General features: G+C 45.2%; 1 protein-coding gene across 1 annotated transcript; it reads right to left on the minus strand.

The window, feature by feature from the left end:
- Window positions 1-205: 205 nt before the first annotated feature.
- Window positions 206-3,686, minus strand: LOC123942644 (DLA class I histocompatibility antigen, A9/A9 alpha chain-like). The gene is made up of 8 exons (XM_046006711.1): window positions 3,527-3,686; window positions 2,975-3,244; window positions 2,500-2,775; window positions 1,619-1,894; window positions 1,398-1,499; window positions 928-960; window positions 744-791; window positions 206-615 (listed from the first exon to the last, which is right to left on the minus strand). The coding sequence occupies exons 1-8, from the start codon at window positions 3,588-3,590 to the stop codon at window positions 611-613; spliced, it is 1,074 nt and encodes a 357-aa protein (XP_045862667.1). The 5' UTR covers window positions 3,591-3,686; the 3' UTR covers window positions 206-610.
- Between the last annotated feature and the right edge of the window lie 22,801 nt (window positions 3,687-26,487).

The following is a 26,487-nucleotide window of genomic DNA, read 5'->3' on the forward strand; positions in this document are numbered from 1 at the left end:
TGATCACAGCTCCTAGTGAGACAAGCTTCCACACAAGGACAAAGGACACAGAGCAGAGAGATGACCCAGCTGAGGGGTAAGCACGTCACCCCCACAATGCACTGAGCTCACACTGGGCACAGGACCCAACCCCATTCGTCTCCTCACAGCCTTCTGCCCTCCCCCACAATGGACTCAGCACAGTAAATGCATGGATTCTAGAAAGTTCTCAGAGCTTCCATTTATTTGCTGTCTTAATTTTACAAATCTCCTCTTTTATTACCCCATATTACCCCATATGGGAGAATTAGGAAACACAACTCATGTCTGGATTCTCATTTTCAATACAGAAGTAAGTCATTTGTACTCAGCCCAACATGAAATAAAGACAGGGATGGAGATGGTCCAGCCCTGCCTCTGCTGGAACAGGAAAGCACATCAGAAAGGAGAATAAAATCAGATTAGGGAGAGGTCTGGTGGGCAGGGTGGGCAAATCTCCTCATGTCCTCACATATGCTCTAAGGAACACAGACACATTCTGACATCTTCTGCACAAAGAGAAGTCAGGGGTTGCTGATGTCCCTGAGTGGGGGTGTGAAGAAATCTTCCATCTCTTAGTCCCCACAAGGCCTCACACTGTGAAAAAAAAATCATATACAAATTGAGGTCAGTCCCATAAGTGGGGACATCTCAGAAGCCCCCTCATGCTCAAAGTGTTCCTAGTGCCCCAACCCTTCCCCACATTAGGGTCTCCAGGGTCTCACCTTTAGCAGCCGTGAGAGACACATCAGAGCCCTGGGCACTGTCATCGCCTAGGGGAGAAAAAACAGGACATGGTCAGAGCCCACAGGAGAGGAGACTAAAGGAAGAGCTATGGGGGGTGTGAGCTCCCCATAGGGTCCTGTCTGCACTATCCCAGGGTCTCAGGGATCACCCCTCCATACTTACGTGCAGCATGAGAGTAGCCTGGTCCTTTCTCTCCTATGGGGAAAAAATATCATGTCAGAGGCCTGGGACAGGGCTGGGCCATGAGATCCTAGAAGAAGCTCCCAGTCCTGGTTCTAAATGAACTTCCAGAATTGTAACTGAACAACCAGGACATGACAGAAAGCATGAACAATGAGGTGAGGAGTCACTGGGTCACCTGACTTGCTGGCGTTCTGTCCTCAGCAGGGACTACCCTCTCTGTCCTGTGACTGCTGGGCAATGAGGTCCCCATCACCAGAATTAACAAGATGAAAATGTGTCCTTCATTTTCACAAGTGTTTGCTACAGAGTGAGTGTTCATGATCAGTTCCAGAGCAAGCAAGTCCATTCGTGAGGATGGTACTTCTCAGTAACAAGGCAGGACAGTCTGCTACCTAGGAAATCCCCCAGCAGGACAAGCAACCTGAGATCCCCCCTACTCCATTCCTTACCTGAGTGCTTCTTCCACCAGATCGCAACTCCAATCACTGCAATGACCACCAGGAGAACCAGACCAGCAATGATCCATGTGATGGGGATGGTGCGAGGTGGCTCTGGAAATGGAAGGAAGGTGAAGGGTCCAGAGCTCTGGTAAGTGTCCTGGCCCTGCTGAAGTTCTCCAGAAGGCCTTCTGCTTTCCCTGAGAAGAGGCTCTACCCAAAACCCTCCTTACCCCATCTCCGGGTGATGGGTTCAGACAGCCCCTCATGCTGCACATGGCATGTGTATCTCTGCTCCTGTCCAGAAGGCACCACCACAGCCGCCCACTTCTGGAAGGTTCCATCTCCTGCAGGCCTGGTCTCCACGAGCTCTGTGTCCTGGGTTAGGTCCTCTCCATCTCGCTGCCAGGTCAGGGTGATCTCCGCAGGGTAGAAGTCCAGGGCCCAACACCTCAGGGTGACATCACGGTCAGAGATGGGGTGGCGGGTCACGTGTGTATTGGGGGTTTCTGAGGAAGAAAATCAGAAAATCCACACTTGGGTTTACCTTTACAGGCCACTGAAATGGCATTCATGTGACCATCTTGAGATGGACTGGGTATTGGTTGGGATGGAAGAAGCACAAAACCCAGTCACCAACCCAGCCCTTAGGATCTTCTAATCCTGGAAAGTTCTAGACTCAGGGAGAGAGTTCAGGATAGGAGGCTGTAGGTTTAACGGGGAGAGCACACTAATGGTCCCGACTGTGGTGGGAGGCGAATGACTCAAAACACCCAGTCAGACCTCCAAAGACTTTCGTATTGGAGAAAAAGGCCTTGATAGGTTAAGTCATGGTTCCAGGGTGGCTGCCAGGGTCAAAGGGAACCGCTGATGGGTTATTGGAGGGATGGTCTCCACCTGTCTCCTGGGAGAGACTGGATTCCTCAATTGTCCTTTAGAGAAAAGCTGCCCTTTGGGTGAGTCACTCTCTAGTAGGAACATAAACACCCAGGCGGACCTCCCTCTCAACACCCGTGGGAGGACGGTGTTCTGACACTGAGTCCATTTGCCCCGTCCTAGTGGGAAGCCAGCCCCAGGGGAGGGGAGATCATGGACGGCCCTGTGGTCCTGGTACCTGCGCGCAGCAGCGACTCCTTCCCGTTCTCCAGGTACCTGTGGAGCCACTCCAGGCATGTCACCTCCAGGTAGTTCCTCTCATGCTCCGCCTCATCCGCCGCCTCCCACTTGCGCCGGGAGATCTGCGCTGTGGCGTCCGCCACCGTCCAGGAGCGCAGGTCCTCGTTCAGGGCGAGGTAATCCGCGCCGTCGTAGGCCACCTGACTGTACCCGCGGAGGAGGCGGCCGTCGGGCCCCACGTCACAGCCGTACATGCGCTGGATGGTGTGAGACCCTGGCCCCGCCCCCACAGGCAGGGGGTTAAGTCGAACGAGAAAATAAAACAGCCTGAAAGTTCCCGTGCTTGTTCCGGGTTAGGGGTACTGGTGGGTCCCGCAGCCTCAGGGTGGCGCTCGGACCCAGACACCTGGGTAGGCCCTGGCAGGAAACGTGGGGATGGGGGTCGTGACCTGGACCCGGGCCCTGTCGCTCACCGGCCGCGCTCTGGTTATAGTAGTCCCGCAGGGTGTTCAGGTTCACTCGGAAAGCGTGTGCGGCGTCCTTGAGGTTCCGCGTCTGCCGGTCCCAATACTCCGGCCCCTCCTGCTCCATCCACGGCGCCCGCGGCTCCATCCTCCGACTGGCAGAGTCGCTGTCGAACCGCACGAACTGCGTGTCGTCCACGTAGCCGACGGCGATGAAGCGGGGCTCCCCGCGGCCGGGCCGGGACACGCCGGTGTAGAAATACCTCAGGGAGTGGGAGCCTGCGGGCGCGGAGGGGCTGAGACCCCGCGCGACCCTCCTCCCGGCGCGGGGCTGGGGCCCAGGTGGAGGCGGCCGGGAGGGCAGGGAGAGGGGGCAGCGAGTTGGGGAAAGCAGGGCGGAGGCGGGGAGGGACGGGGCAGCACAGGCCGGGGTGGGGCCGGGGGCGGCTGGGGGTCTGGGGCTGGATCGGCGAAGAAGCCCTTCCCCGGGGATCCCGCGTCCCTGCCCGGGGGTCCCCTCGCTCCCGCCCCGCAATGCCCTTTCCTCCCGCCCGCACTCACCCGCCCAGGTCTCGGTCACGGCCAGGGCCCCCGACAGCAGCAGGAAGAGGATTGGGCACCCCATGGTCCAGACCCTTAGGGTCTGAGGAACAACTGGGTCTCCGCAGGTCTGGTGAGGACTTCAGAACCCGGAACCGGTGTTCCGCTGATGGGCTTCGCGGAAACCCGACACCCAATGGGAGTGTGAACAGGGACCGCATCACGAGTATCCAGGCAGGAGGAGGTGACACAGGTTGTGAGAGGGAGAAGTGAAACCCTCGAAGAAGGGGACTTCCCAGCATTGAGCTTCCAGGCCCCACACAGGGCACTAGGGCCTGAGACCTTGAGAGGCAGGTACAGGGACCTCGGCCTTTACCTCGACCCCTCTGCACGGGTGCTCTCTGTCACATTGTCTCCTTGAGTCGTGGCCCAGGAGCTGTGTCAGTGTTTCTGAAACATTTTATTAGAAGGATATCTATACAGTCTCACAGATTACTGAGGCCCCAACGATAATTTTGTGAATGTAGGTTATAGCTATCAATATTGATCATAGTAGGAAAAAGCCTGTTTGAAAAAAATTTACCAGGGCGCATGTGTGGTTCAGTCAGGTAAGCCAGCAACTCTTGATTTCAGGTGCTGAGATCAAGCCTCACCTCGGTTTCGCGGTCTCAGTGCTGACCTTGGAGCCTGCTTAAGATTCTCTCTCTCCTCCCTCAGCCCCTCTCTGCTCACTCTGTCTCTCTAAAAAAGTGAAAAATTAAAAAAAAATTCATTTAGAATCATATTAAAAACCCATGGCATGAAAACAGCAATACTGTTTTTATGAAAAATTAGTTCCCTTAAATCAACCGGGTAGTGAGAAGAGTTGGATTTTGTTATACTTTGCATTTTTTCAAGTCTTTTTCTTAACTTCCTAAACCACTAGATGTTCAGATTTGCTTCTGCATTTATTGCATTGTTTTGGGTGAAGTATATGAAAAACATTCACAGCCTTGCACAGATATGGGAGAACCGTAGGTTTTATAACCTTTTCAGATATTCAGCTTTGATACTATATTCACACTACACAAGTTGTACTTTCCTTAAGGTTATTGGTGAAGTGGCACCTAAACAGTATTATTGACTATTTCCTTTCCTGTTACATTAAAATCCACAGGTCCATCTTGTGCACTGAATGGATCTTGTACTAAAGCATAATTTTTTTTTAAAGTAATGTGTTGTTTCACTACATTTTAAAAGTGTTTCAGGGTGCCTGGGTGGCTCAGTTGGTTGAGCGTCTGCCTTCAGCTCAGGTCATGATCCCAGGGCCCTGGAATCGAGTCCCACATCAGGCTCCCTGCCCAATGGGGAGTCTGCTCCCTCTGACCTTCTCCCCTTTCATGCTCTCTCTCACTGTCTCTCTCTCAAATAAATAAATAAAATCTTTAAAAAAAAAAGTGATTCAGTGTTGATGAGACTGAAAAGAATTATTGAAAAGTCACATTTGTTTTAATATTACCACAAATCCCAACAGAAAAATTTGTCAGTAGTGAGAACCTCTCAGGTTTGTTGGTGGATCACAGGTTTTCCAAAATTGAGAGCTTACATTTGATCAAGGCAACAAGTATTCTCAGCTGTTGTATGTGAGTTGATTCATGAATGGATACATTCCTGTTCATTTTCCAGAAACTGCCTGTCAAATTGCCCAGTCTAAATAATCCACGTTTCTATGTCATCCATTCCTTCAGGTAAAAATGACATTGTGTAGAGAAAAAAAAAATGAGATCACTTAACCAGTTAAGTTCATACGAATTTCATACAAATTATTTACCTTGGAGCTTAGGTATGTGGCAGAAGTGCTCTGTCCATCTCACAGATCATGTAAGACATGTTTAAAAATGGACTTGAGAATAATTTAGTAAAGATAATAATTTTTGATGATTCAACTGGTTGATTCAACTGATGACTCAACAACATTTATCATTGCCTTGATCAAATGTAAGCTCTCAATTTTGGAAAACCTGTGATCCACCAACAAACCTGAGAGGTTCTCACTACTGACGAATTTTTCTGTTGGGATTTGTGGTAATATTAAAACAAATGTTACTTTTCAATAATTCTTTTCAGTCTCATCAACACTGAAACACTTTTAAAATTTAGTGAAACAACACATTACTTTTTTAAAAAATCATGCATTAGTACAAGATCCATATCCATATCCATACATATATATATGTATGTATACATACATTTATTTGCATGTGTGTATCATGTCCTTAGAAAAAGAGTCTCAGGATTTTCCCTTGTGTGTGTTTTGTCTTGCTTCTTCACGGTCCATGATGCCAGCTGAGGTTGTCCAGACAATGAAACCAAACTGGAAGGAAGGGAACAGATTTTTCTGCCATTTTGGTAGATTTTGAGCTGTACATCAAATCTGGGGCTGACCACTCCACACATGTTTAACCTGCCCTTGAGGTTCCCAACAATATTTCCAGCTCGGTGATCATCAGTGATTTCAAATTCCCAGTGTAACCGTGCTTCATCTTTTGGGTTGGTGAGCACTGGGTGCCTCTCCCAGGCTTTAAGCTCCAGCTAAGCAACCTCCCCCCGACACACTTCATGGGCTGTGGATCTGTTCTCACAGCTAACTGCTGCCCCACGTCTTCACTCCTAATAGAGACTTTGAGCCCTTGGTGTTTCTAGTTCCTCATCACTTAACTGTCTTTTAACCTGGAAAAGTGAAATATGTTACATAGAGAACGAAGTTGAGATTTATGGTCCCTTCAGCCCAATTACAGTGCCCTCTAAACTGTTCTGGAAAGGCACTGTCAGGTTGAAGATTTTCTGGGAAGAACTCTGTGCACTTTCGGGCCTTTCTTTGGGGCCCGGGGATCTCCCTTCAGTGTGTCTTGTGTTTTCCATGGCTTTGCAGGGGATCCTAGGAGGCCCCACATAGGTCAGTGCACTGTACGCATTGGGTACAGAAATGAGTAAACTGTTGGAAGCACCAGAAAAAAAAACAACAACAAAGAAACAAAAAACAAAACCATGCTTTGTCATCACAGTTAGAAACTGGGCAATGACTTTGGAGCATGGACAAATAAGACTTGATTTTTGCCTCTCTTCTAGGTATAGTGATTACTCTTGAAGGCATCCGCCAAAAAAAAAAAAAAAAAAAAAAGGCATCCGCCAAGATATTCATGTGACTGTTAAGGTGGATCAGAAAGATGGCTGACAGAGTGTTTTTGGTTTTTTATGAAAGTGAGTAGTGGTGAAGAATAACAATTGCCTTGTGGACCCATCACCTCCATTCTTGCTAAGTTTTACCTCAGTGCGAATGTCAACATGGTGAAAATGTCTAAGTGACATTATGAAAACAGTTTTAACCTTGTGGATTCTGTGAAAGGGCCTCCATGACATCAGGTGCTTCCGAGACCACATTTCAAGAACGGCTGCTCTGAAAACCCTGGGAGAGGTTCCCACTAGTCTTGCCCTGGCCTCCTCCTCACTCAGCAGAATCCCTTTCCCTGAGCTGCACTTCCTGCCTCTGAAACCTCAGCTCTGACTCTAGCCCCTGAGAGCATCTAGAAGAGACCTCACCTCCTGGAAATGTGATGGCAGAGAGGGTCCCCAGTCTGGGAAGGGAGGTGGAGGGATAGGGATTTTCGTTTTGTAACTGGGGACAGTTTGCCCTGAAGGCACCAGACCCAGACATAAACAACTTTGATTTTGTGACACATTGGCTTCATATGTATTCACATCCCAGACAGAAATCTGATGTCGTCTGTAAGAGAAATCATGTTGGTCTTCTCACTTTACATGCATCTGACTTGAGACCCACAAAGTATGGAGAGCAGTACCATCCAATACTACAGTCTGTGTGGAAGGAATTGTTCTGTATCTGCGCTGTCCAGTATGGTGGCCACAAGATGCAGGGGTTTCCTGAGATGCAGGTGGTACTTGAAATGGGGCTGGTGTGCTGAGCAGTTGCATTTTTAATTGTTTTAAATTAGTAGGAATTTAAGTAGCCATAAGTGGCTCATAGCTACTATTCAGACAGTACATATCTAGAACGCTCTTAATTGTCAGAATCCTCCTCAAAGAAGATACTGTGTGACTCATAGGTGTATGTGTATTAAATTTGCCTTTAAATGGAAGTTATGAAGTTGTCTATGTTGGTCTGAGACATATCCTTAAAATACAGCATGAAAGTTTAATTAACTTGCATTGTAACAGCTGAAGTGTACAGACATTAACCAAAACATAATGTATCACATCAAGGTCATACTGTTGAAAAATGCCCATTACTGGAGCTAACTGATGTCTCTATTACCTTGGCTGTCTTCTTGGTGTTGTTTGCATTCAACTGGTAAATGTAAGTTTCAGGCACATAAGTCTTCACTGAGCCCAAGTGAGAGGATTTATTGAACACACATATATCAGATACCTCGCAGGCTCTGTACATACTTGTAAAAATCATAAAGCAGAAGATGGACATCTTAGATTCCACCACCTTAGGAAGTTTATGTCATCTCTTCCCCATACTTTTATGCAAATTCAGACAATTTTCTGCATTTCCCTTCTCCTTCAAAACCCTCTGCCCTTCATTTCCACTGAGGGGAAAATATACCCGAAATGTTTACAAGTCTGGGATAAAGAATTCTCTAAGCATGGCCTAATGATGAAAACCCATAAAGAAGTATATGAAATTTCAGCATATGATCCACATACTCACAAAGACACAAACACATGTACATGATCAAAGTAAAAAACAGAAAAACAATATTCACAGACCAAAGGTAGCATGGTTCAATGTTGTTCAGTCCAAGACCACCAGGAGCACCTGTGAGCATTCAAGTTGGATCTATTACCTGTTGCAGTGAGAGAGAATGCACTCCTTTGGTGGCCATGGGACATCTTAATATGAAGGTGTTAAAACCTATGGAACATGGGCTTTGGAAGGGAGTATTGGAGAGGATCCATGGACATGGGGCTCACTCCTGACTGTGTGTTGACAGGACTTGTGGGCAGTCCTATGATTGAGCATCTCAATGAGTCTGCTCTCCAGCAGACCACACCAGAGTGAGGTGGGAGCAGTCATGGTGAAGAAGCAGCGATTGTTCACATTGACTGACACAGGGAGATATGTGTTATTCTGTGGGTTGTTTAATGCCTTGTTTTGTCTGTAATGACACAAAGTGATGTCATGGTTTCAGAGTGTCCTTGTCTGATGCTGATGTTCTGTGAGGTGACTGACTCAAGTCCCACAGGAGAAGAATATGGCCAAGTGGTGGACATTCGCCAGCTTCTGACCACACTGAGCCCGACTCTCAGTGTCAGACCAGCTTCTGATATTGGGGGCTGCTGGCTCTTCTCTCTTCAATTCCATATTTTAAAACAGGTACAACTATTCAAAACATAATTATAGAATTGGTATTTTCAATAACTTTGGGCAAAAACCAAAATGGAATTGTTGGATTATATGGAAGGTCACTATGTTGTACACCTGAAAGGCATGGAACATTGTGGGTCAATTGTACTCAAATAATAAAAGAGAAAATGAAAGAAAAAGGAATTAAATATATTACAAAACAATTTGGAAAGGAAGAAATGAAATATCAAACAAGTATATTGGTGATAAGTAAACATAAACAAAAATGAGAATCTGCACTAAGAAATAGGAATAGAACTTAGAATACATGAACTTGACAAAGATGAAAGTAACTGATGAGAGTGCCCCACAGAAGGGTCAGTAAAACACACCATCCTAAAGGTTGATGGGAGAGTCACCTAGATGGCTCAGTCAGTTAATAGATTCACTTGTGATTCTGACTTAGGTCATGATCATTTGGGTCATGAGATCCACCCTGAATAGGGCTCTGCACTCAGCAGGGAGTCTGTTTGAGATTCTCTCCCTCTGCCCCTCCACCCACTCATACTCTCTCTCAAATAAATAAATAAATCTTAATAAAAAATAAATAAATGTTGATGGGAGTGAACACTGGTATATAATTTTTAAAGGGTGTTTTTGAAAAAATCTCCATAATTTAAATGTGCTTATATTGTGACACATACATTTTCTTTTAGGAGATTATCCTAAGGAGTTAATCACACTTGTTTTTGAAAGTTTTTGAAAGTTATTTTCAGGAACGTTTCTTGAATTGTGGTTTATGAAAACAAAGAATAAAAGTTATGTAAGTGTTATAATCAATATGATAATTGTGAGTATAAATAGTGGAACACTTAACATGTCTTGGGATTATCATCATGTGTTTTACACAGAGTGTTGAAGTTCATCATGAAAGGAAACCCATGAGGCACCCCCTAGGGGATCCTTTTGCATAAACAGGCAAGGGAAGACTTGGAGAGAAGGAAGTGGTAGAGCCAGGGTTCAGCCCAGAAGGTTTGTTTTCAGAGGACTTGTTGACTTGTCTTTCATTGTTACCTGTCCTTCAGGAAGGGGGTTGATGTGCACTCCATGCAAGCGAGCTGTTCCAATGTTCCAGAATGTTCTGTGATGGGAGGATGCTGGACTCAGAGCCTAGGAGGACATTAATGAGCAATATGACTCAGCTGCTCAAATCACACTAAAGTCCGTAATCCAGTGGACATCTCGAGGCATCCAGGAGCTCAGGATCAGCTGGCCTCTGGAACTACAGTGCAGAGCAAGAGTGACACCCTGGTGACAGGACACTGGCAGGGTCATGTGGGAGATGGGCATGGAGAAAAAATGACAGAAGGCAATGTAAGTTGCTCCTGAGATGAGTGCTGTGTGGAGAAAGTCATGACATCACGAAAGCAGAATCCAGGAGACCTAGCAGGTCCCCTACCACTAGCATCAGTCTCATCTACAGGATGCAATAGGCATATGGATATGAAGCAAAAACACAACTCCACACAGTGCTGTACGATCATAGAACAGCTATGGGGAAATAATAATATGACCCTAGAAATGGATAATTGAGTGGATACACTGGATGATTACAGTTGTCCTTCCCCAAAGTCGTACAGTCAGGAGGGTGACGGCAGCAGGAGAGAAGACCTATTTGTTTCTTAATCAAGTGATTCCAAGTTTTATAAAGAATGGAGATAGGAAATGATGAAAAACAATTTCAGGAATGTTTCTTCAATTTCACAGGGTAAGACCTACCCAAATTCTTACCTAGAGCAGAGGAGAGGAGACCCATCCCAGGACACATCACAGTGTAATATCACAAAAATGATGGAAGGATGGAAGACTCCAAGAGACAACACAGGCCTGTGGTCTGAAAGACATGACACAAGGCCCCCAAATCCTAAGGACAACTCTGTCCAGCACAAAGTCTCTGTCATGTGACCATGTGACTCAGAGTGAGGGCAGCCTAAAGTCTCATCAGATGTGAGAGTTTCTGTTCTATTTTCCTTGTTTCCTTCCACGGGACACCAGTAGGGAACATGGGACAGAAGATGGAGAAAACTAAACAAGGGGAGCACGTGGGATCCCAGCAACAGGGAGCCAGCAGGAGAGAGGCCAAGGGCCCCAGGAGGAGCTGCAGGGGTCTGGGTGTCAGCCCTACCCCAGGGGTGTAGGCATCCCCTCCCCATGGGGTAGGACTGAGAGGTGCAGGCCAGGCGGCTGCACAGACATGAAGATGGGAGAAGATTGGATTGGCTTGAATATGCTCATGAAGATTTACTCAATAGGATGGGGTGGGGGAAGGATTTAAAGGAGCACAGTAGAAACTGAGCAAATGATGGTATAAGATAGTTATTTACTCCAGGGAAAATAAAAAGTTGATTCAGGAAAGGAATCATAATCATAGTCTATGAAAGGCTCAGTTGTGATTAGCATTTCATGGTCATAATCATGCAAACACTGCACATTGAGCTCATCAAAATTATCAAATAATTATATGGGGCAGATAAGAAAGTGTGAAAAAGGTGCCAATTCAGTCAAGATGACACATAAACCTGAAGACCAGAGAAGGAGTCTGAGAAGCAGGCTTCTTAGAGGCACAGAAGCAATAATCAGAGAATCAGCTGGAAGAACTAATGCAGGTGGTTTCTGAGATTCAGGAAATAGGGACATGGAAACTTGGGGATATCTGTCTTAATATCAAGGACTGTAAAACTCTGTGCCTCTATCCATTTGCTACAAAGACAACATGGTGGGTGAGATGATGGGTCAGGAAGAGTTCTGCACAGAGGCCGTAGAGATGGGGCAAGAGTTGGAGGACCCATGGGAGCAAATGCTGGTTTTTTATGGGATGATTTTGTTTTGATTTATTTAATTTTGTTTCCTGTTGCTGAATGGGAGTCATCCCCACATGTTTGTAGGAGGAATGGCTGAGCCAGGAAAGAGGGGGAAGTGCATGATGCAGGTGAGTGAGAAGCCATGTGTGCCCACATGGAGGGGGAGTCTGAGACAGGAAGACCCTTCCCCCATCACTGCTTAGAAGGTGAGAACACAGGTGCAGAGGTGGAGTGAGGGGTGGGGAGAGTGTGCAGTTCTCACCTGAATCTTTCTTTTTTTTTTTTTTTAAGATTTTATTTATTTATTTGACAGACAGAGATCACGAGTAGGCAGAGAGGCAGGCAGAGAGAGAGGGAGGGAAGCAGGCTCCTGGCTGAGCAGAGAGCTCGATGTGGGGCTTGATCCCAGGACCCTGAGATCATGACCTGAGCCGAAGGCAGAGGCTTCAACCCACTGAGCCACCCAGGCACCCCGACTCTTTCTTTTCTGAGTGAGGAAGAAATGACTGGGAAATGACATCTGGAGAGAGCAGGGCTGGAGCCCCTGAGCTCTGTGCTCTTCACCTTATCAAAACAGACTTCCCTCATCAGGGGGACAGACATATAAGAGACTAGAAGCAAATGCAACAAATAGCTCAAGTGTGAAGACTACCATCCTTTTTATCTTGTCATTTGTCATCTTATCATTTTATAATTTTTCTACAGTGAATATATATGACACCCTGTATTGTTCATCATGCATACACATCAGAATCAGAATGTAAATGTTTTATTTACACTTTAAAAGGGAAAGTGATGGTAAGAAAGAGCAGCTCAGGGCATGAAGCTGAAAGGTCTGGGCCTGCCTGTCTGCATTCTGGGCAGGGGACTCACAGAGCCTTTGCTCCATGTTTCAGGACTCTGCTCTCTGGGGGGCCAAGTAGGGTCTTTCCCTTCTTTCTGCGGTGTGCTTGTTAATTCATTTATTACTGTCTTGTGAGCTTTAATGCTTTCTAGATGATGGTTTTCCCAAGTTACATGACATTTCAAGCTATTTCAGTGGGAGAATTTGTCCATACAATCCAGCCCACCTGCTCTGGAAATGGAAATTTGAAGGCAAAATAGTTCAGTGAAAAGATGATTGGTCCTAAAGGAGAAGATCAGAACCTGATCATTCATAGTCTGAGGATGATATGTCAGGTATTTGCTATTTTAAAGCAATTTATTTTTTAGAAACATTCTTCATGCACATACAAGAGAATTCAATAGATATTCAAAAATATACAAAAATAAGGAAGTTATGTAGTAACCCCTCATTCCCCAGTCCATTAAGTTCTCTACACACACTCAGCAACATGGCCCCAGGGATGGTGGGCTAAGCCTCAATTTAGGATTCCTGAGGTGGTGCACAGAGTGACAAGACTGCCTATATGATGTTGGATCAAAGCCCCCATCAGGAGTCAGGGAGAGGGGTGTAGAACAGCAGTTGCATGGCCCTAGTACCATTTGCTCAAACCTCCAAATGTGGAACAAAGGGTGGAACACAGTGCAGCTGCATCTCCAGCCCTTGTAGATGTTGAGGTTCTGTGGGATCCTAATCCTGGAGAGTGGAGCACAGCAGGGACTTGGACCTCTGGGGGCATGTCTCACCACAGTGAGAGCTCCAGTGCTGGGAAGGAGATGAAGTGGCAGGACTCTGGACAGCTCCATCAGGAGGTTCAGCATTAGTGGAGACTGTCTGTGGGGGTCCTTGGTGGCAAAGGATGCAGATTCCACAGGTGAGCAAGATGGCTGGAGTCCTCCTGTTCTCTTTTCCCTGCAGATGAAATCATCCCTCTGAGGGCATCTTCCTTGTGCTGAGTTGCTCCAGACTGAAGGATGGGGTGACATGGGTAAAATGTTTCCTGCACTTTTCTATGTAGCCATCCTTGGGTTTTGTGCTCTAAAGCGTTCTGCTGTTTCCTCAGGGTAGTCCAGAGCTTTCCCAAAGCCATTGTCATCAATTGCGCTGTTTATTGTTTTTATTGATGTTTTTACAGAAACAAGGGTTGTACCTGATTAATTGATTGATAGATTGATATTTTTATCTTTTGTGTGTGTGTGTTTGTTGTTTTTCTAGAGAGAACAGCATTGGGAGGCTCCTAGTCAACCATCATCTGACTTCAGCTGGAACATCAGTAAGACTGTTCCCTTAACGTCCTTGTCTAGCAGGTTTGCCATCTGCTTGTGTACTGAACACATTAGAGGACAATTGTACAGATTTCTTCTACCACCTGTTCATGTCCTAGCATCTGTCCCCATGTGATGGGCCTTGCAGTCCTTTAGCAGAGGTGCCATCCATGCTGTTGCCAGCCAGAGCCACTCCCTCTGGTGCTGCCCTAGATGGCATCCCTTCTTGTCTCCTTGCAAGTACTCATCCGACAATTCTTCCCCTGTTCTCTTTTTCTTCATCAGTCTTTGTTCTCAAGTGGTGGCTGTGAGAAGACACATCCCTGACCCTTGGCTTGAGGGTATGTAACTGATCCCTGGCCCTGGCCGTGTGCTCTCAAATCTGATACCATGTCCGCTCTTAGAATGCACTTCCTGTAGAATTCCTCTAGCCTGTCCTTGAGAACAACACAGAAACTGAGGCAGAACTCTTTCTCCTCTGCAGGCTGACTGAGGCTCCCAGGCTTCCTGATACCCTGATGAACTTGCCTGACTCTGCACTGGGTCTAGGATGCTTCCAGCCAAACTTCCTTCTCTCTCCTTCCCTCGGATTCAGACTTGAATCAAGATTTGCTGTTCTCCCAGCCTTTCTGGCTCCTTTCCTTCCCCATGTCTTCTCACAAGGCTTTCTCCTAACAAATTCCTGGCATTATCATGCTGTACTGGGGTCTGCTCCTCACAGGACACTGAAACACAGGTGGCATTAAGGAATGTCCCAGAAATGCAAGCAGAAGGATGAGGATTGGGGAGGAGCTCATGCACTGCCTGGTAGACTAGGAGGCCACCATCAGGGCTGGAAGGTGAGACACGAAGGGAGGCTGAGCTGCCACAGGTGTTGCTGGTGGTGAGCTGAGAAACTGTCCTGGTCTGGGGAAAAGCTATGGCAGGTGGGATGACAGAAGCCTATGGAAAGTAATGGAAGGGGAGGGTGCTGCAGAATCGGTGGAGTTGGCAGGTTACTGGTGATCTGTACTGATGCCTCAAAGAAAAGTCATGGGAATCTGAGGGCTGTTAATAAACAGTTAGTGTAGACAAGAGAGCCTCTGTAGCATCTCATGGAGGCCATGTCCTGTAGAGGAAGTGTGAAAGCTGAATGGCAGCTGAAGATGTAATTGGGAGAGTGGAAGAACTCCAGAGAGGTTTGGACACTCAGCCACGGCAGACCTGTGATGTGACAGTCAGTGCCCCTGTGGGGAAAATCCAAGAGCCTGCAAACTAGATCAAGGTCTTCCCAGTTGATGTCCTTCAGTACCCTCTGGACACAGAGAGGAGGCTCGCCCTTCTCTAGTAATGGTTAATACTTCCTGTGTGGAAGATGGTGCAGATGCAAATGGTATCTACTCAGTAGCTTTGCAAGAACTACCCAGCATGCATGTGTAGGAGCATGAGCAGTAGCTCTGGGATTGGATTCTGAGGGTGCTTGATTGAGGAGCCAGAATATCAGGATGGAGAAGGAAAAATGCATTGACTAGGAGCACTTTTCAGGACATGGGTTTATCCAGGAGCCCAGGACATGGGGCAATATCACCATTGGGGTGGCTCTATGTAGATGAGGAAAGTGGTGTCCAACTCTCCGTAAGGTAGACATGACTTAGTTGCCCTAATAAAGAGATAGTAAAACATGGGATAAAGAAGCTGAAGGAAGTAGACATGCAGAATGCAGGTATTATGTGTGGTCAGAAGACCCACCAGAGGATTACATTCCACAAGAGGATCCTGAAGACTCACCTTTCCTGAAAGTCATCAGCAAATTGTTGGCAAGAGGAAACAGCATCGCCAAGAAATTTGAGGGTATTTTCCTCTACAGGGCAGAGACCAGGCAGGGACGGATGTCGTAGAGTCAGTGGGGATGAACGGGCCCTGAAGAGATAGGTGGGAGCTCCATGAAAGGTAGATTGGATGAAGGACCTCTTCCCCCAGGTATTCAATCAAACACTGATATAGGTGCTCCTGGGCAGGGACCTTGCAGATATAAGTGAGGTCTCAAATCAGCTGACTTTAAGACAGAGAGATTCCCCTAGCTTAGATTCTCTTGATCAGGTGAGTATTTATTTATTTAATATTTTTGCCTTTAATTTTTTAAAAATTATGTTCAGTTAGCCAGCATGTGGTACATCATAAGTTTTGTTGTAGTGTCCAATGACTCAATAGTTGATTATAAAACCCCATGCTCGGGGCTCCTGGGTGGCTCAGTGGGTTAAAGCCTCTGCCTTTGGCTTGGGTCATGATCTCAGGGACCTGGGATCGAGCCCTGCATCTGGCTCTCTGCTCGGTGGGGGGCCTGCTTCCCTTCCTCTCTCTCTGCTTGCCTCTCTGCCTACTTGTGATCTCTGTCTGTCAAATGAATAAATAAAAATCTCAAAATAAAAAAAATTTTTAAAAACCCATGCTCATCCCAACATGTGCCCTCCTTAATACCCATCATCTAGTTACCCCAGACTCCAAACCCCTCCCTTCTGTAAACCCCTGTTTCCTGGAGTGCAGAATCTCTCATGGTTTGTCTTCTTCTCTGATTTCTTCCCACTCAGTTTTCCCTCCCTTCCCCTGTGGTTCTGCATGTTATTCTTTATATTCTACATATGAGAGAAACCATATGATAATTGTCTTTCTCTGCTTAACTTATTTCACTTAGATTAATCCCCTCCAATTCCATACATGTTGAAGTAAATGGTGGGTATTCATCCTTTCTGATGACTAATACTCCATTCTATTTGTGTACCACATTTTTTTTATTCATTCCTCTGTTGAAGGGCATCTTGGTTCCTTCCACAATTTAGATGTTGTGGACATTGCTGCTGTGAACATTGGGCTGCATGTGCCCCTTCTTTTTACTACATCTGTATTTGGGGGGTAAATGCCTAGTAGTGTAATTCCTGAATCATAGGGTATCTCTATTTTTAATGTCTTGAGGAACATCCATACTGTTTTTCAGAATGGTTGTACTAGGTTGCAATCCCATCAACAGTATAAGTGGGTCCCCTTTCTCCACAACCTTGCCAACAATTTCTTTTTCCTGTCTTGTTAGTTTTGGCCATTCTAGCTGGTGTAAGGTGGTATCTCATTTATCTCATTGTGGTTTTGATTTGTATTTCCCTGATGGCTAGAGATGTTGAACATTTTTTCATGTGTCTGTTAGTCATTTGAATGTCTTCTTTGGAGAAGGCTCTGCTTATGCTTTCTGCCCAATTCATGACTGGATTATTTGCTTTTTGGGTATTGAGTTTGATAAGTTCTTTGTAAATCTTGGATATCAGCCCTTTATCTGAAATGTCATTTGCAAATATTTTCTCCCATTCTGGGGATTGCCTTTGTTTTGTTGATTGTTTCCTTTGCTGTGCAAAAGCTTTTTATCTTGATGAAGTCCCAAAAGTTCATTTTTGCTTTTGTTTCCCTTGCCTTTAGAGACATGACTTAAAAGAAATTGCTGTGGCCGATATCAAAGAGGTTCCTGCCTGTGTTCTCCTCTGGGATTTTGATGGATTCCTGTCTTACATTTAGGCCTTTCATCCACTTTGAGTTTATTTTTGAGTATGGTGTAAGAGAATATTTCATTCTTCTGAATGTGGCTGTCCAATTTCTCCAGGACCATTTATTGAAGAGAACGTCTTTTTTCCATTGGATATTCTTTCCTGATTTGTTGAAGATTATTAGTTGCCCATAGAGTTGAGGACCCATTTCTGGGCTCTCTATTCTGTTCCATTGATCTGTATGTCTGCTTTTGTGCCAATACCATGCTGTCTTGATGATCACTGCTTTGTAATATAGCTTGAAGTCAAGCATTGTGATGCCCCCAGCTTTGGTTTTCTTTTTCAGCATTCCCCTGGCAATTTGCGGTCTTTTCTGGTTCCATACAAATTTTTAGGATTATTTGTTCCAGCTCTGTGAAGAATGTCAGTGGCATTTTGAAAGGGATTGCATTGAAAATGTGGATTGCTCTGGGCAGCACAGACATATTCACAACGTTTATTCTTCCAGTCCATGAGCATGGAATGTTTTTCCATCTCTTTGTGTCTTCCTCAATTTCTTTATAAGTGTTCTTTAGTTTCTAGAGTATAAATCCTTTATCTCTTTGGTTAGGTTTATTCCAAGGTATTTTATGGTTTTTGGTACTATTGCAAATGGAATCCATTCTTTAATTTCTCTTTCTTCAGTCACATTGTTAGTGTATAGAAATGTAACTGATTTCTGTGCATTGATTTTGTATCCTGCCACATTGCTGAATTGCTGTATGAATTCTAATAATTTGGGGGTGGAGTTTTTTGGGTTTTCCACATAACGTATCATGTCATCGGCAAAAAAAGAGTTTGACTTTTTTGCCAATTTGAATATCTTTTATTTCTTTTTGTTGTCTGCTTGCCAATGCTAGGACTTCTAGTACTATTTTGAATAATAATAGTGAGAGTGGGAATCCCTGTCATGTTCCTGACCTTAAGGGAAAATCTTTCAGTTTTTTCCCCATTGAGAGTGATATTCATGATGGGTGTTTCATAGATGGCTTTTATGATATTAGGTATGGCCCCTCTAATCCTGTAATTTGAAGAGTTTTAATCAGGAAGGGATGCTATATTTTGTCAAATGCCTTCTCTGTGTTGATTGAGAGGATCATATGATTCTTGTCTTTTCTTTTATTAATGTGATCTATCACGTTGTTTGAATTCCAAATGTTGAACATAAGAATAAATCTCTCCTGGTCGTGGTGACTAATCCTTCCAATGTGCTGTTGGATCCTACTGGCTAGGGTCTTATTGAGTATTTTGGCATCTGTATTCATCAAGGATATTGGTCTGTAATTCTCCTTTTTGATGGGGTCTTTGTCTGGTTTGGGGATCAAGGTAATGCTGGCCTCATAGAATGAGTTTGGAAGTTTTCCTTCCATTTCTATTTTTTGGAACAGTTTCAGTAGAATAGGTATTATTTCTTCTTTAAATGTTAGGTAGAATTCCCCTGGGAAGCCAGGAATTCTGGGAATTCTGGTCTCTTGTTTATTGCTTCAACTTCCTTGCTGGTTATGGGTCTATTCAGATTGTCTATTTCTGCCTATTTCAGTCTTGGTAATTTATACGTTTCCAGGAATGCATCCATTTCTTCTAGATTGCTTAATTTATTGGCATATAGATGTCGGTAATAATTTCCAATACTTGTTTCTATTTTCTTGGTGTTAGTCATGACCTCTGCCCTTTCATTCATGATTTTATTAATTTGAGTCCTTGCCATTTTCTTTTCAACAACTCTGGCCAGCAGTTTATTGATCTTATTAATTCTTTCAAAGAATCAACTTCTAGTTTCTCCAGATCTTTTAGGTGTAAGGTTAGCTTGTTCATATGGGATTTTCTGATTTTTTGAGAAAGTCTTGGATGGCTATGTATTTCCTCTGTTAGGACTGCCTTTGTAGTATCCCACAGGTTTTGGACTAATGTGTTTTCATTCTCATTAGTTTCCATGAATTGTTTTTTTTTAATTTTTAAAAATATTTTATTTATTTATGTGACAGAGAGAGAAAGAGAGCTCGTGCACAAGCAGGGAGAGTATCAGAGGGAGAGGGAGAAGCAGGCTCCCCACCAAGCAGGGAGCACGATGTGGGGCTCCATCCCAGGACCCTGGGATCATGATCTGAGCCAAAAACAGACATTAACCAAATGAGCTACCCAGGTGTCCCAGTTTCCATGAATTATTTAAATTCTCCCTTAATTTCCTGGTTAACCTAATCATTCTTTAGCAAGATGCTCTTTAACTTCCAAGTGTTTGAGTTCCTTCCAAATTTCTTCTTGTGGTAGAGTTCTAGTTTCACAGCATTGTGGTCTGAAATATGTAGGGGATAATCTCAATCTTTTGGTATCTGTTGAGACCTCATTTGTGACCCAGTATGTGGTCTATTCTGAAGAAAGTTCCATGTGCACTCGAGAAGAAAGAATATTCTGTTGTTTTAGGATGGAATGTTATGTGTATATCTACAAAGTCCATTTGGTCCAAAGCTCTTGTTTCTTTGTTGACCTTCTGATTAGAGGATCTGTCCATTCCTGTGAATGGAGTTTGAGGTCTCCTACTACTAATGTATTACTATCTATATGTTTCTTTATTTTGTTTATTAACTGGATTATATAATTGGCTGCTCCCATGTTGGGGGTGTAGATATTTACAATTGTTATCTCTTCTTGTTGGATAGACCCTTTAGGTATGATACAGTGGCCCTCTACACCTCTTACTACAGTCTTTGGTTTAAACTCTACTTTGTCTGATACGCGGATTGCTACCCCAGCTTTCTTTTGAGGTCCATTGGCATGGTACATAGTTCTCCATCCCCTTCTTCAATCTGGATGTGTCTTTAGGTTCAAAATGAGCCAGCATATGGATAGGTCCTGCTTTTTTATCCAACCAGACACTCTGTGTCCTTTGATGTGAGCATTCAGTCCCCTCACATTGAGAGTAACTATTGAAAGATATGAGTTTAGTGCCATTGTATTGCCTATAGGGTCCCAGTTTCTGTAGCTTTTCTGTTTGTTTGTTTGTTTGTTTGTTTGTTTGTTTCTGGACTTTGTGACTCTTGGAGTTTCTCTTGGTTTACAAAATCCCCTTCAATATTTCTTGTAGGGATGGCTTGGTAGTCACTATTCTTTCTGTTTCTGCCTGTTCTGAAAGCTCTTTATCTCTCCATCTATTCTGAATGACAGTTTTTCTGGGTAAAGTATTCTTGGCTGCATGTTCTTTTCATTTAATACTTTAAATATGTCCTGACAGCCCTTTCTGGTTTGCCAGATATCTGTGGACAGGTCTGATCTTATTCTGATGTTCCTCTCTCTGTACATAAGGAGTCTCTTTCCCCTAGCTGCTCTAAGAATAGCTTTCTTGGCTCTAAGATTTGCAAGCTTCACTAGTATATGTTGTATATATAAACCATAAACATACTTCACTAGTATATGTGTTGATCTATTTTTATTAATTTTGGGAAGGGTCCTCTCTGCTTCTTGGACTCAAATGCTTGTTTCTTTCCCCAAATTAGGGAAGTTATCAGCTATGATTTGCTCAAATATACCTTCTAGTACTCTCTCTCCCTCCACCCCCTCAGGGATCCCAATAATTCTCACATTGGAGTGTTTCATGGTGTTGTTGATCTCTGTAAGTCTAATCTCATGTGCCACTAGTTTCCTATCCCTCTCTTCTTCACTTTCCTCCTTTCTATCAGCTTATTTTCTATCTCACTAATTTACTCTTCTGTCTCATTTACCCTGGATGTAAGAATATTCAGTTTAGATTGCATTTCATTCAAAGCATTTTTGAGTTCAGCCTGATTAGATCTCATTTCTGCCCTTAGAGATTCTCTATTGTCACTAATGCCTTTTTCAAGCCTAGCTATTGACTTCATGATTGCTATCCTGAAGTCTGCCTCTGATACCTTCCTTTTATCTATTAGTTCTGTGGCAGAGGACCTTGCCTCTGGTTCTTTTCTTTATTGGGAGTTCCTCCTCCTAGTCATTCTGTTGATGGATGGTTGAAGAAATGGACAGAGTCCAAAATACCAACCACAACCCAAAGCAGTTGCATCCTAGGAAAATCCAGTGTGGTCAGATGTCACCACTGAAAATCAAAGCCAAAATGAAACAAAAGAATAAAATTAAGAAATTGAAAAAAATCCTAAACATGTATAAATATATATATTATCAAAAAATGTAAATATTAGAAAATATAGAAAAAAATAAAGAAAAAGGGGGGGGGGAAGTGGGGCTATTATCTCTCAGTGCGGACAAAACAGGAAATTTCAGTTGTTCCTGGATGTATTTTGGTTTCTGTTAGAGGACACCCCCAAATAACTAGGAAAGGAAAACTTGTACATATAAAAAGGTGAAACTGAGTAGAGTGAAAAATGGGCTAAAAACATATATCTATAAAAAATAGAGGTGTGTAGAAATACAAGTTAAAAAGCATCTATGAAAAGATGGGTTGGTGTAATAGATATCTAGTTGAAATGAGAAGTTATAAGGAAAAAAACAGCAGGGGAAAACAGCATGAGAAAGAGAGGAAAAAAAGATAGAAAAGGAAAGGAAAATTATATCTGAAAAATAAAGGAGTTGTGAAGTCACATGTAGAGCTCAATATAAAATTTTCCCCTTTTGTGGGGATTTTACAGTCATCCACCTCTTCTTCCAGCCTGTCTTCTGGGGGAGAGGTCTGCCCTGCAATTTCTTGGGTAACACAGCCCAGGCAGAGTTGCCCCAACCCCTGTCTGGAGGATGGGCTCAGTGGAAACGGTTTTTCTGGGTCTCGTTTTTTTCCCTGGGGGTTTTCTGCACTTCTTCAGGGGATCAGAGCAAAAATGGCTGCAGCCAGGCCTCTGGTGCAGAGCAGAAAAATCTCAGTCTGCTGTCTTTAGTAAACTCTCAAGGGCAAACAGTCTCCACTTCTGCTTGTGCCACTGAAAATTGTACCCTCCCACAGTGTGCGCCCACAGCTACTCTCTCAGAAGTGTTTTCAGGCCCCAGTTGTATCTCTGTCCTTTGTGCTTTCAAACCACCAGCAACTGTGGGCTCCCACTGGCACAGGGTTTGGGGGGGCGGTGTTGACTGCAGAGTCTGTTCCAGTTCTCCCCTGGAGCCCCTTCCCAGCCACTACTGTTCTGCAAGTTTTTGCCCTTTCACGGGCACTCTTTCCAGATTTTTTCAGAATGTTTAAGGAAAGAGCAGCTATAAACCCACCTGGTTAGGTTCTAGGTTCGTGGGTTTCTAGGGATCCTATTTGTGAATGCCTTCCGGCTCTTGCTGGCCACTTCCTGGCCCCAGTCCTCAGGCTCTCCACTATTTCAGAAATCCCTTTTTGCTCTGTGGCCCCTGTATCCTAAGACCACAGTGTTCTACCTAGAATTCTGCCTCTTCATTTCCAAAACCTCCCTGGGGGGGAGGGGGTCTCTTCCTAGAACAGATTTCCAAGGACTCCGATTTTGCCCTCAGGTGTTATATCACTTTCCAGGCACCAGCTTATGGTGGCTCCCTCCCCCTTCTGTTTATCTTCCATTATCACCCCATAGATTCATGACTCTGCCCTTCCCACCTTGCCAAAAGCAAGTGCTTTTCTGCTTATAGAAATCCAGATATATATTCTAACGTCTCAGGTTAATTTCATGGATGTTCAAAATGGCTTGATAGATAGCCAGCTAAATTCAGGAACCAGTTTAAATGAGGTCCCCTACTCCTCTGCCATCTTGCCTTCCTCCCTCAAGTGAGTCTTTAAAAGGACTGGATTCTTCCTAAGGAAGAAGATTCAAAGTGTAATAGGGTTCAATGTGAAGGGTTTCTCTATTGTTGGCTTTGGAAATGGAGGTCAGAATGGCAAAAATGCTTGTGGGCATGGGGACCATTCCAGCTGGCAAGGAAATGGGGACCTCAGTCTTATAACTGTAGGAAACAGAATTCTGCCAACACCTCTGTATGAACTTGAAGGAGCAGCCCACCTCAAGATGAGAACACAACTTTGTGAAATCCTGAACAGAGAACCCATCTACACCATGCCTGAATTTCTTTTCCCTTTTTTTTTTTTTTTAAGTAAGATCTACATTGGGGCGCCTGGGTGGCTCAGTGGGTTAAAGCCTCTGCCTTCAGCTCAGGTCATGATCCCAGGGTCCTGGGATTGAGCCCCACATCCGGCTCACTGCTCAGCGGGGAGCCTGCTTCCTCCTCTCTCTCTGCCTGCCTCTCTGCTTGCTTGTGATCTCTGTCTGTCAAATAGATGGGTGAAATCTTTAAAAAAAAAAAAAAAAGTAAGATCTACATGAACTTGGGACTCAAACTCATGACCCTGGGATCAAGAGTCACAAACTCTACTAAGACAGTCAGAAGCCCACTATGCCTAGATTTATGTCTAAAAAACAGTAAGCAAATAAATGAGCCATGAAGTTCGTAGTAATTAGCTATGCAGTAATAGAAAATGAATACCCAGGCTCACTGTGCAACAAATAAACACATAGCACTTCTTCCCCTGACATAAATTTATGAACTACTGTGCACACTAGTTGCATAAATGAAAACCTTTTCTGATTTTTTGGTATATTCCTCCTTGTGATTTTTATGGAATGAATTAAGTTCTGATAGAGTAGTATTTTATTCATTCACTCAACAACAACTAATTTAGTGCCTACTGTGTATCAGGAATGGTTTTCTATCCTGTGGATACAGATTTCACTGAAATAGTCCAAAGCCTGTGCTCATGTGCCTTATATTCTAGAAGTTTCCCAGGAGTGAGACAGAGCCACTGAATCATTTTCAGTGAAGACCTGACCTGAGCTGACTCACATCAGCAGGATCCCTGACCCCTGTTGGGAGAAGGGCCCTGGGCAGCAGACAATGGGGAGGCACTCCCGTCCCAGTTCAGGAGTGAGAGGTGGTGGAGACTAAGGGGAGGAGAGGGTCTGAGGGATGAAAGAGACAGAGAGAAGAGCTGCAGACGCAGGCTGAGGGAGAGAAGCAGAGGTGACTAATTCTAAAACAGCAGAATTCTCAGGTTTAAATATGTTGTTATATAGATTTTTTTTAAAGATTTTTTTTTATTTATTTATTTGACAGAGAGAGAGATCACAAGTAGGCAGAGAGGCAGGCAGAGAGAGAGGAGGAAGCAGTCTCCCTGCAGAGCAGAGAGCCTGATGTGGGGCTCGATCCCAGGACCCTGAGATCATGACCTGAGCCGAAGGCAGCGGCCTAATCCACTGAGCCACCCAGGCGCCCCGTTATATAGATTTTTAATACACATATTTGTAAAGGACTTGGTGAGATATTCTGTGCATCTGGTATTGTTACATTCTGTGGGACTGACAACCAATTGCCTCCTTGTGATAATCAGATAATGCCAAGAGCCCCAATAAAAGTGCCCGTACCTTAGGTCTGCACTCACAAACAGGCAATGCATGGACACAGGAGAAGGGCATTTCTACTGCACTGAACACTTGTGACTTCCAGGTGATCCAAGCTTGGACAGGCTTCCAGCTGAAATACACAGTAACAATTGTGCATCCCTGCAGTGAGGGTATGTCCAGGACTCTCACAGACAATCTCGGGGCTAGGGAATGAAGATTATTTCAGAACACAGCAGTCACATTTATTGTCTGGGGAAACTGAAGAGCTTTGTGAGTCTGACTGTTGTGCTGTATGGTCCCATTTCTGTGGGAAGGGGCCAAAATCACTTTCACAGACTAGATTGCTGATGTTCAGGGGTTATCAAGACTGTGCTACCATTACCGTGGATCCACAAAAAGGAAACTGGGTTCAGTGGGAATCTCCAGCTGGTGCACCAGACACAGCTTCTCTAGGTGTAATGAGAAAGCCCTGTCCCTCCATCTCTGTTCCCAGGGCAGCTCAGTCTCTCGTAGCAGAGGTGCCCGGGAGTCAGTTTTCTTCTAGAAGAGTCCAGGAGGAGAGAGGTAAGGGGTGGGAGGTAAAAGTACAGTTTAGTGAATATTCCGGAAAGGACAGCGGAGAGCTGAGAAAAGGGGCTGAGTCCAGCCTGAGGGTCTCTGCCAGGTTTCCTCAGAGCCCCTGCGCCAGGACTCAGGAAGACAGGGTTGCAAAGTTATCACCTGATTACCTTGCAGGAGGAGAGGGGTCAGAGCAAAGTCTCAGATCCCCTGGAGGGACTGGTCATCACCGTCCCAGGAGCAAGAGCAGGGGTGGTGTAGGGAAGCTCCAGGGCTGGGAAGTCCCGTTCTCCCTGCCTTTCATTGCCTCTCACAGCCTGTGTCCCATTCTTTTGCCTGGATACTCATGACGCAGCCCCATTTCGCACTCCCATTGGGTTTGGTGTTTCTGGAGAAGCCAATCAACGGCACAGGAGTTCTGGGTTCTTAAGTCTTTAGCAGACCCACAGGGACTCAGCTACATCCCAGACCCTGAGGGAGTGGGTAAAGGGGCCCTGCTGTGGGTCGGGGTCCTGGCCGTGACATAGACCTGGGCGGGTGAGTGCGGGGCTGAGAAGAAAGGGCTCTGCAGTGCCTTAGCTAGGGGACCCCGGGCACGGACGCGGGACCCCCGGGAAAGGCGCCTCTCCACCGCCCCCACCCCAGATCCCCAGCCGCCGAGACCCGGCCCCGGTCCCTCCCCACCTCCGCAACCCTCCTGCCCGCCTCCACCTGGGCCGCGACCGTGCATGGAGGAGAGTTGGGCAGTGTTTCAGCCCCTCCCAGCCCGCAGGCTCCCACTCCCTGAGGTATTTATTTCTACATCGCGGTGTCCCGGCCTAGGCATCAGGGAGCCCCACTGCGTCACCCCGCTTCCCCTCCCTCCCTTCCCCCTCTCCCCCACCACTGCTCTGCTCTTATCTGCCCTCCCTCCCGCATCTGCTCTCTGGTTCCAGCAGGGGGGACCTGGGCATTCTCCATTCCTGTCTGTGCTTCGTGTCCCATGGAGCTGTAGCTCTTACCCTCTCATTGAAATCAAAGCTTTGTATGTGAATTTGTTTTCTTCCGTGGCTGCCAGGAGGGGTTGATGGGTTACTGAAAAACAGGATTCCTAAAGTGTGAGAGAGGAAATCAACAGAAGCACTGAGAACCTTCCAGGATTTTCATGTTTGCTGGGCTTCCTCTGGGGCTATGGACAGGAGAGGCTGTGAGG

This window comes from Meles meles, chromosome 5 (assembly GCF_922984935.1).
Source record: "Meles meles chromosome 5, mMelMel3.1 paternal haplotype, whole genome shotgun sequence".
Classification (NCBI taxonomy): domain Eukaryota; kingdom Metazoa; phylum Chordata; class Mammalia; order Carnivora; family Mustelidae; genus Meles; species Meles meles.